We start from the raw sequence: 11674 nt of genomic DNA, 5'->3' as shown, positions 1-11674 counted from the left end.
TAAACATCAATGTGATAGATAAGCAGTGGCTCTTGTTCCTCCTGAATGAAAGCTCCGAATGAAATATAAAATAGGTTACCTCCACCTATGCCCACGTCTCAATGCTTGTAGTACATTACTAACTAACAACATTCTACATTATTATAACAAGGATTTGCAATGTGATGTAAAAAGTACAGAACAAATATGGCTGTCAAATTAAACACACGTTTTAGCAGGTCAAAAAGCTGAAAGGTGGTACATGTTAAATATATTCCTCCCTCTTCCTCTCTGTCTCTCTCTCATAGGACATAGAAAAGAGAAGGTGTGGGCCAGTTAGTGACATGCAGAGTAGTGATGTTTTTATTCCAGTAGGTGGATTACTGTTAAGAGATAAGCTATAGATTATATGAACACACCTGTTGCTTTGGGTATAATAGAGTGCACTGTAGTGGAAGTATCGGTTAGTCAGGTGTGCACCTCTCTACACATGAAGTAATGGTGAAATACACGGTGACAGTAACTACTGGAGATAAGGTGTGGCATGGCACATTTGACCACATCTTCATCACCCTCTATGGAACGGAGGGAAAGAGTGAGCGCAAGAAACTCAATGATGCACCGGAGATGAGCAATGGTGTGGTAAGGACAAAGAGACCTCAATGGGGTAGAATAACTTTAAATATTGTTTTCAATACAGTGCCAGTTGTACTGCAAATGCATTTTGTGATCATTTTAATAAGATTAAAAGTTTGATGTTAGTGTTTCTCTGAGACAAAAAACATAGAGAAGAGATAAACCCATAGGGAAACCATGCTGCCTACTACTTGTCAAAGTTTAGAACACTGTACAGTTATCATTTTGAGCACATTTGAATTTATGGCTATATGATGACAGCATTAGTTCAAAGGTCTGTGTAACGGCTCCTACACACAGCTGCGTTCCTTCAACGCATGCCAGTGGGTGTTCCTGACGGTAGCTATGCAAATTACTTGAAGTAAAACCGTAATGTGATTGGTTGGTGCCGTCCGTAAATTGGCTTGATTGGCCGGTGCCGTCTGTCGGTGCAGCAACAGCTGAACTTATCAACGCGAGCGGCGGGAGAAACGCGATGCAACGGACCCACAATTCAGTTCGGCAACGGATGACGTGAGCCCATGTAAAGTGAATGGCATGCATCTCCAGCAACGCAACGCACACAGCTGTGTGTAGGAGCCGTAAACCAGACATCGCACACAGAGGCTGATGCTTAAGTCATGTTAAAATATGCTGAAACAGTGTACAAGGCGTGAAATAGACTGAACTGAGACAAGTTTCGGGCTTAGCCCATGCCTAGTGTTCAAAGGATGGTATTTACTCATCCTTAATATTCAGTTTGAAACTGAAACTGTATTTTACTTTACGTTACTGTACTTACTGATGTTAAGTTACTCTAATGTTAAGATTATTTAACAATAACTTAAGTTATTTACTTAACTTAACATCAACCTCTGTATGCTGTTTTCTTTTTTCACCTGCCCCTTTATAATGACATGGTCATACTTGCACAGAGTATAGGCCTACTTGTCAAAGGAGGTAGACCTGATTTGCATAGAAGAACCATAATATAATGATAACCATAATATTTGTATATTAAGACTCATTATTACAGTGCATGAAAATGCACTGTACTGTTCTTCCTAGGCAACTTCTTCTTATTATTATTTCGCTTACCACTTTTTCTAGACGCAATTTCTCTTGAACAGTTTAACTTAGAAACTTCATTCAAACTTTGTAACGTAGGTCTTCAAACAGATCGGGTTGCTATGTCTTTTCAACTTTGAAACTTTTATACTTTTTAAACTATTAAAGAAAAACTTTTTAAAATTCCCCATAGACTTAACATTGCTGATTATGACATCATAATACGGCCATTAAGCAATTAGAATCCTATGGCAGGTGTTCAGGCCACCTGGATCTCAACTGCCAGTCTCAGGCTTTAAGCATACAAACTGGCCCTATTAAGACTACACATCCTGTTCAACTGCTTCCTCTGCCAAAAACTGTTTCAAAATAAAAGTCCTCACTACAATATTTCACTGTTAAACAATTTAACCCTTTAACCCTTAAGAACGTACCGTCACACTGGTGTGACGGCCGTTAACTATCCGTAAAAGCGTACCGTCACACTTTTGTGTTTGGAATGTTGCTACATAAGTATTCTAATTGCTGCTTAACAATGGGCTACCACTTGTTGGCTAACATGGGCTGACATTGTACATTCTCAAAGTCAAAGATGGTCTCTCGCAAATCACTTTGCCACTACCATTTTGTTATGTCCACATTTTGCAGATCTAGTTTATATTATGATTGTGTGGTCGGGCTATACATGACAAAATCCACGGAAGTGGCAAGTATTGGGAAGACGTTTACTTACAGGAGGCTACAAATGTTGCTAGCTTCACTGCCATTTATTGCCATATTTCTCAATGTCAGTCATTACACCAAGCACAATAAAACACGCAAAATGTGTTTTTTTTTTTTAATTAAATGATGATGTTATTCAGTGTTTAGTCAAATCTCATGCCCACTGAAAAGATGAAAATCAAAATGACCGCGAAATGTACGGAATGCTGGAAACAAACATCGTTCATTCACGAGCTATGTAGCTTTGAGTAACGCACGGCTCAGGAAAAATAGTTTGCTACATTCATAACATTTAAACTCGCACAAGAAATGCGCATACATCTTTATCTTGTCCCATTATAATCACAGCTTTATTTGCGCAATAGCAGTGCATCCATCAAGTCCGTCAATGCAAAACATTCCAGCGACCGGCATCTCGAAGTATATTCATTCACAAAACAATCGTAGTATATTTACAGACGCTATAATATCATAGATAATATTAAATTAGGTATGGCACATTTGAAAAGGCGTCAGCTTACTGATGAAGAGATCAGGGTGATTTTTACATCAAATGATGACTCTGACATTGAACCTGCACCTGTGGAAAGTGACTCCTCTGACGAGGAGTTGCCGGACAATTTGGCAGCTCTGGAGGAAGAGGCGCTGGAGGACACCGGGGATGTCAACTGGAGGGAAGGAAACTTTCGTCCGAAAAGTGTCAACTTTGCCAGGTCTTTATCAGGGGTTAGGAAGCAACCTGACAATCCGACGGAGGTGGAGTGTTTTAAAATGTTTATCTCTCCCTTCACTGTGGCTACTATTGTGGCAGAGACCAACAGCTATGCCCAGACACTGAGGGAGAAGTTAAACTGTGTTGGAAAGCTGGCAAAGTGGGTGGACACCACAATAGCTGAATTGTATCTCTTTTTGGCCGTCTTAGTTCTCATGGGTCTAGTTAAAAAGAACAACATCAGAGATTACTGGACCACAAATCCCCTGCTATCCACACCATTCTTTGCCACTGTGTTCTCTCAGGACCGCTACCTCTTGCTACTTAGAGCTCTGCATTTCACCGGCATGACCTCAACTGACCCCCTCCAAAAAATTCGATCTGTTTTGACCCCAATTATCACATCTTTCAGCCAGATTTTTTATCCCCACCAAGACCTATGTATTGACGAGTCGATGATGAAGTGGAAAGGGCGACTATCCTTCAAACAGTACATTCCATCAAAACGACATCGATTTGGCATCAAACTGTTTGTGTTGTGTGACGTAAAGACAGGATATGTTCAGAACATGATAATTTACACAGGGAAATCGACAGATATTACCATGTCTGAGGGTGTAGGGATTTCTGGGTCAGTTGTTCTCACATTGCTGGAGCCTTTTCTGGATAAAGGTCACATTCTATATGTGGATAATTGGTACACCAGCCCTGCCCTTTTTAATCATCTTTTGCAGCATACAACTGGTGCCTGTGGTACTGTTAGAGCCAACAGGAAAGGCATGCCACATTTCCCTAAAAAAATATCTAAAGGTGATGCTGCATTTTTCAATAATGGACAAATGCTGGCTGTGAAATGGCATGATAGGCGTGATGTGCATGTTTTGTCCACTGTGCACTCCGGAGACATGGTACCAACGGGCAAAGTGGACTATGCCACAGGTCAAGGAGTGGTGAAGCCAGTCTGTGTGGTGGAATATAACAAGAAAATGGGATCTGTGGATAATTTAGATAAACGAAACACCTTTGTTGACTGTGCTCGAAAGTCCTTCAAGTGGTACAAGAAGCTATTTTTTTATGTGCTGGATGTGGCTGTTTTCAATAGCTATGTGCTCCACCATGAATTGACCAGACAGGAGATGACATATGCTCGGTTTAGAGAGAACTTGGCACGTCAGCTGCTGGAGGAATTCCACACTGCGAGGAGGCCTTCAAGTGGTGGCCGTCCAACACTTGACAACCCAGTCCGTCTCACTGCTCGCCACTTCCCATCACTGGTGACACAGACATCTCAGCAGGGTATTCGCACAAGGAGGCATTGCAGGGTCTGCCAGACAACAACCAGGCGTCAACAGCTGCGGAAGACCACCAAGCACATGTGTGTCCCCTGTGATGTACCACTGTGTGTGACTCCCTGCTTTGAGGAATACCACACCCTCAAACATTTCTGAGTGTCCAGTCATGTCAGAAAAAGACAAAAAACATACAAACAGTAGTTAATATTTCAATAATCTATAGTTCTAAACAGACAAATGACAACTTTTTGTTCCTGTTCCTGTGTGTGTGTCTGTCTGTGAGTGTGTGTGTGTGTGTCTGTGTGTTCATGCCTACATGAGGCACACGTGTTTGCCTCATGGGCCTTCCAATAAATGGCTTCAAAGTTCTTGAATTAATCTGACCGTTTTAGACATTCATTTTTGTCATTTACCTTGTTTCCAAAATTCCAAAAATCTGATAAAAAAGATCCTTTATCAGATATTGAAACCCCTAGGTTCAGAAAGTAAAATTCTCATATTGTGTGCATTGTGTTCATTCAAAACAGCTAATTTCCTTTCATGCCTCGTCTGCCTGGTTTAAGATTTGTGCTAACAGAATTAGGTTTATTGAATGGATGGAATATGATAGCCTATGACGTTCACTTTCTTTAGTGTGTCTTCCACTTCTAAAAGTATATTATCCTGACTGGCTACTCACAGAGTTCACTACCATCGACTAACTATCTTGCCCTCTTCCCCTCAAACACAACAAAGACCAGTATGCTAACATTATATGATAATGACATCTGTAGGCTACAACATCGATTGCTGTAAATGACAACGCTATAACTTATGAACTGATTTCTAGATTTGATACATAAATTATAAGGGCACTTACGTAAAATCCATGTGAAGGAAGGAAACGGACGACAACAAAAACTTCCTTGGAGTTAAACATCCGTCTGAGGTAAGAGATATTCGCGTGTCTTGTTATCCTCGTGACAATTGTAGCACGTTGTCAGCGCGACTTCATTTGCGTAATCAGGTGCATGCATGCAACACATGTGATCACATGATGAAAGCATGTGTGTGTGTGTGGTACTTTGCAATGTTCACGTGAAATAAAACAGATCAGGCCATGCTAACACTGCATAGATTGTAGGCCACCTAATAATGACTATAGAATGTCAGTGTAGAACGCTAGTGACGCAGCCTAAAAAACTCACCCAGTGGAGTACGTTGGTTTAAATAAAACCTACGTTCTTAAGGGTTAAACTACTGAACTTTTTAACTGATTAGCCATTGTAACTGTTACTTGTCATCAACTATGACTCCTACCCACTGTAGCTAGTTAGCATGGTTAACATAGTTAGCATGCTAGCAAGTTAGCATGCTAGTTAGCATTTTTAGCAAAACTGCTAAAAATGATTAGCTAAGTTAGCTAAGTCACATGGTTAGCATAGTTAGCATGCTAGCATGCTAGTTAGCATTTTTAGCAAAACTGCTAAAAATGATTAGCTAAGTTAGCTAAGTAACATGGTTAGCATAGTTAGCATGCTAACATGTTAACATGCTAGTTAGCATTTTTAGCAAAACTGCTAAAAATGATTAGCTAGGTTAACTAAGTAACATGGTTAGCGTAGTTAACATGCTAGCATAGCTAACATGCTAGTTAGCATTTTTAGCAAAACTGTTAAAATGATTAGCTAGGTTAGCTAAGTAACATGGTTAGCATAGTTACCATCTCTTTATTATCTGTTTTAACTATACATGATATTTTACATCACAACTTTAGCATTTTCATGCACTGGTAATTCCTTGGAATTGCATTTCTAGTTATTATTTTTCCGCTTACCACTTTTTCTAGACGCAATTTCTCTTGAACAGTTTAACTTAGAAATTTCATTCAAACTTTGTAACGTAGGTCTTCAAACAGATCGGGTTGCTATGTCTTTTCAACTTTGAAACTTTTATACTTTTTAAACTATTAAAGAAAAACGTTTTAAAATTCCCCATAGACTTAACATTGCCGATTATGACATCATAATACGGCCATTAAGCAATTTGAATCCTATGGCAGGTGTTCAGGCCACCTGCAGCCTCAGGCTTTAAGCATACAATCTGGGTCAATTAAGACATCCTATTCAACTGTTTCCTCTGCCCAAAACTGTTATAATAGTCCTCACTACAATAATCCACTGTTAAACAATGTAACCCATTAAACTACTGAACTTTTTATATTCAACTTTTAAACGGTCTACTTTTAAACTATCTATCTATTAAACTAGCTGTCTATCAACAACTTTTAAACTATCTACATTCAACTTTTAAACTTTTAAACTATATACATTCACTAGCTGTCTATCAACAACTTTTAACTTGTCATCAACTATGTCAACACTTTTCATCAACTATGACTCCTACCCACTGTAGCTAGTTAGCATGGTTAGCAAAGTTAGCATGTTAACATGTTACATGATATTTTACATAACAACTTTAGCATTTTCATGCACTGGTAATTCCTTGGAATTGCATTTCTAGTTGATTTCTGAAAACTCATTTAAATGTGAAAATCATATCCATACTGAATGGAAGTGTTTGCTATACTGTATGGAACAAAATTTACCAGAACCAACACTGAGTGTAGTGTAGACCAGTGTGTGTACTGACTATGCTGCCCTCGTACTGCGTCACCAGCAGGCAGAACTAGACAGCTAGATAACACTTTGTCAAAAGCTCCAAATAAATCCAAGGACTGAAGTTTCCAACAATCTTTTGATATGTTTATATATCTTTTTCTTTTGTTTTCTCTTTTTTGTGTAAAACTGTAAAAGAATACAGAAAATACATACATTTTCACATCACATTACATATGAAATTCAAGTCAGCTATGTTGCTAACCACATAGCTTCAGCACATACAGATCGCTAGCAAGTAGCATTTACAACATGACTCGTGGCCAACGAGAGCTAGCATAAATTAGCTAACTAAAGTATATGCACAAAACATATATCTAAGTTACAGAAGTATGAAAACTAAAGATATATGACGAGGAATATTACTCTAACACAAATCATCTACTTACAGACAAATAATGTCCAAAGCTCAAACGTAAAATGGAAAATAGCTGGCACCGTGTTCATCCGTGTTAAAACCTATGGTTAAAACTCCTGGTCGACTGAAACTTAAAAAGGAAGTTAACAGGAAGTAGTACTTAACTACTAAACAGTTGCCCCAAAAGACCAGAAGGTGGCAGCATACACAAAGGAATGAGAAATAGGGTAATCGCATACAAAATAGGATGCATTCTTATGGAAGGCAGAACACTGACTGTATGTCTTCTAACATTAGGCATTGAAAAGTGAGTTATTTGGCCTAAAGCATGACATGCTAAGTGGATGTTTGATTTTTTTCTCTCGTTCTCATTGTTACGTGGCAGGAAAAGGAGTACACTGTGGAGTGCCTTGCCAAGCTGGGTAAGGTGATCCTGATTAGCTTGGACAAGGAGCAGTATCTCTTTTTGCCAGATCAAGACTGGTACTGTCTAACGGTGAAAGTGCAGACGCCTGAAAACGAAACACTACATTTCCCATGCTACTCATGGGTCAAGGAAAGACAGATCTTACATGTTCGAGAGGGGAAAGGTAAGTTATATCGTATTGTACTGTATATGGCTTCAAATGAGCTGTGTTTATGAGGTGCTTCCTGATTAATGACCATTATATATGAAACTTGATTGTTTAAAGAACTACATATTCCATTGATATCCATTACATACTGACTAATAGATGCTAGCAAAAATGCAAGTATCCAGTAGGAAGTGATCTTCTGTAATGAGGCAATGTGGATGATAGGTCACGTTTACTTGTGTGTGTGTGTGTGTGTGTGTGTGTGTGTCTACCTTCTGCCAGCATTGACTTTGAAGAATGAAATTCCTGCCCTTATGGGACACAGGTTGGAAGAACTAGAGCTTCGAAAACAACAATTTGAGTATGTGCAGTATACTTCTTTGTACGAATGAATGTGCGTGTGTGTGTGTGTGCATGTGTGTGTTTACTCTGCTGGCATGTCTTTATGTATGCCTCAGGTGGAAAGAGCTGATGGAGGGTCTCCCCCACTGCTTGGCATTAGAGGACCCGAAGGCGCTCCCTGCTGAGTTCCGCTACTCCCTTGACAAGCGTCTGGACTTGGAGTTCACCACTAGGATCACGTGAGACACCTCCCTTTTAACCCTTGTAAGGTGTCCGGGTCTGTGGGACCCGTTTTCAATGTTTGCTAAAAAGAAAAAATATGCTATTTATTATTATTATTTCTTCTAACTTAAACTCTTTGGCCTTGGCTCATTTTCTGTGAAGAACATAAAAAACTAGATGTACCGCATAGCGGTACAAAATATGACCGCCGCTCAGTCCTGTACATCCATTCCGCGAAAATAAATCATATTAATGAATTTGTCTCCATCTTCTACTCCATCCCCCACTCTTGAAACTTTTGTGTATGCTTGTTTGGCACACAAAGTAGCCTACTGGCGCTGCAAAGGTGAATAGATTTGTTTCTGGGCCAAAACATTTGTAGCATTGTTATAAAACCTTTAAAATCTCTAAACAATCACAAGTAGGGCAGTTCATCACAGTCCTCCAATACAACTAGACTGATGAAAGGTACACCTGTAGGCTACATTGTATTTGGGAAAAGCAGAAGGTAGCAGCATAATGTATTCATTTATTTATTATTAAACAAAACAATCCCTGTCAGTTCCATGCAGTTTTCAACAGCTATCAAGAAGAGAGGTCATGTCACGGATTTTTGTGAATGTTTCTTCTACATTCAAGTTTAGTCATGTAGTTCATATGATATTCAGCTTTATTGTCAATGCACAAATGAAATACCAGTAGTCTAAAACAAAATGCCGTTTTACCCAGTGGAGCAAATAACTGACATGTCCAAAAGGGCCTTCATGAAATGCGTTGCGAGACTGTTCATACACATTTTAACGGGCAAAGTTGAAGAGCTACTGTCCGTTATTGTTTGTGCAAATAATATGCTGATTCATGTTCCCTTGCATTTTGCAACTATGAGGTCCATGGTTAGTCTGGCTTTCGCCAGACCAAGCTCAATCTTTTGACGCAATCTTTTGATTTTCACCCGATAGAAATATTGTTTAATTTTGCGATTGAGATATCCACGCACTGGCGCCCCCCCCCCCCCCCCCCGTGTTCGCCCCATTCAGAGCTATTGTAAATGCAAAAATGCATAGAGGGAGTTATGACAAAACCGTGACTGTTAACAAACATAAGGTAGGCCCTATGCTAGGCCTATTACACAACACAAATTGTCACTAGCCTATGCTGGCGACCCAAATAAAATCTCCTTTGGAACCAATGGCTTCACCTTACAGTATCAAGCTGCCACCTCTTGGCGAAAAGTTATGCATATCAGTAGTAATACATTTCAAGTAGCTGTGTGAATCACCGAAAGGGCGAATGAAGTGGACACTTCTAAATGGAACACAACCCACTGTACAGTAGCTCAAGGTCTGTGGCTAAAGCAGCCATAATGAAAGCGTTATCATTGTTTGGATACTTCACACACACGTGTTTTTTAATCGCATACTACAACTACCAAGCTGGAATCAAAGCACATCGACTCCTCTCTCACACCCTAAAGACGCACTTCGAACAAACAAAAAGCGCCTCAGTCTCACGATATAGCCATAGGCAAAACTGTATCTGACCGGTGTAACGTTGGTACTAAATCATTCATCGCAAAGAATGATTTTTGTAGCACGTGCAACAAATATGTGTAGGTACAGCCCTGCCCTGAATACATCTCAACGTGCGCTCTAAAACATCTGGTTTAAATGGAGATGTAGATCATCACGGGTGCGTTAATAAATCTACGTACATTGCGGCGAGTTGACACAAATTATTCACTTTGTCGAATTTATGTAGTTTCAGTTACTTTACTTTGAGCCATGCTCTTCCTTACTTGAATCACCTTTGAAAATTGAGGATTGAAGTAGCCTATATGGGTGTTTGGGAATGAACGTTGACTGCTTTTTGAGACTTCGAGCAGAAATGTCCCAGGCCGGTGTTTAGGATGCATCATAGACAGGTTATCTTTCAGGCCTATATATTTTCCATTTAAAAACCATCACGTAGCGAACATATTGTGGCTAACTCATTTAGCTCCTGTTAGTAGCCTTGGTTATGGTCATAAGCAAATGAGATGACAGTCGAAAGATACAATTAGTGCTGTTATCAATTTGCTTGGTAGCCTATAAACGCATTTATGGTTTTCTACAAATACATCAATAATCAAATTGGCCTCCATCACTCAACCATGCTAATGGTAACATTATTTTACCTACGTTCTGCTATTGATAGGATTAACGTAGCCTACCTGCAGTAAAAAACAAGCATGTCCGATAAACATTCTCAGATTTATTTCGGCTTCAAGAGGAAATGGGAATTACATGTCATGCAGAAATCATCCTACCCTTAGACGTTCTCTGCGGTAAACTACTGTAGGCCTACTGTCTCTTGTAGGAAGCGTAGTGTCTTTCCAACCCACTTTAGATTAACTTCCAACAAAATTACGTCTCACTGCAACGATGCGCCATCTAGTGGACAAACGAATACGGGACGCCAATACTGGAAATGCAGCCAAATTATTATGATGAATATTTGGTTTTCCTTTAATCCTACTGAATTTGTAATTATGTATCGGCCGTTCTAATTGCCGATACTGATGGTATACGTGCCTGTGTGTGTGTGTACGTGTGTATATGTGTGCACGACCATCTACAGGCCAATGAGTGTACAGTACAGTCACTAAATGTACACATAACTTAATTTTTTAGACCCCCCCATGGATGAAATTCTACGAAACTTGGCATACCCCCAGAGAATGTCAGGTTAATCATACACATAAAATTTGGTGCAGTTCTGAACTTCTTAACTGAAGAGAGGGGCGATTAAAGCAGAATTATATTGCATTTTCATTTTTTACCGGGGGGGTGCAAATCACAAATGAGTGATTATGGGCTAGGTTGATGTGGGCCCTTGAGACCAACATACCATAAAAATGTCTTCATCCTCGGTGCCACGGTTCAGGTAGTTATTTAGGAAAAACTGCATTTTTTGGGTTTCGGGGGGCCCAGCGCGGAGGGGGAGTGGCCCCCGGGGACCAAACGAAATTTTTCCGTAAAAGTCTAGTGGGGCTACATACCCACCAAATTTCATGTGCCCCGGTGTTTCGGTGCCCCGGGTATCGTTGACCAAAATTTCAGGAAGTAGATGACGGAAAGAAAAAAAAAAAAAAA

The 11674-nt window shown here is 39.8% G+C and overlaps 1 protein-coding gene across 1 annotated transcript in view; it reads left to right on the top strand.

The window, feature by feature from the left end:
- The first annotated feature begins 388 nt into the window (after positions 1-388).
- LOC143127809 (hydroperoxide isomerase ALOXE3-like) overlaps positions 389-11674 on the top strand; it is a 49452-nt gene continuing 38166 nt past the window's right edge. The window contains exons 1-4 of the mRNA XM_076289521.1: positions 389-621; positions 7790-7994; positions 8262-8340; positions 8438-8560. Of these exons, the coding sequence (XP_076145636.1) occupies positions 478-621; positions 7790-7994; positions 8262-8340; positions 8438-8560 (551 nt within the window). The 5' untranslated portion in view covers positions 389-477. The remainder of the gene's footprint in view (positions 622-7789; positions 7995-8261; positions 8341-8437; positions 8561-11674) is intronic.

Source organism: Alosa pseudoharengus, unplaced genomic scaffold (genome assembly GCF_046254945.1).
Source record: "Alosa pseudoharengus isolate Yale_2024_CS ecotype anadromous, Long Island Sound unplaced genomic scaffold, YU_APseudo_1.1 YU_APseudo_1.1_scf_17, whole genome shotgun sequence".
Lineage (NCBI taxonomy): Eukaryota > Metazoa > Chordata > Actinopteri > Clupeiformes > Clupeidae > Alosa > Alosa pseudoharengus.
This window is presented reverse-complemented; position numbering and strand designations above follow the sequence as displayed.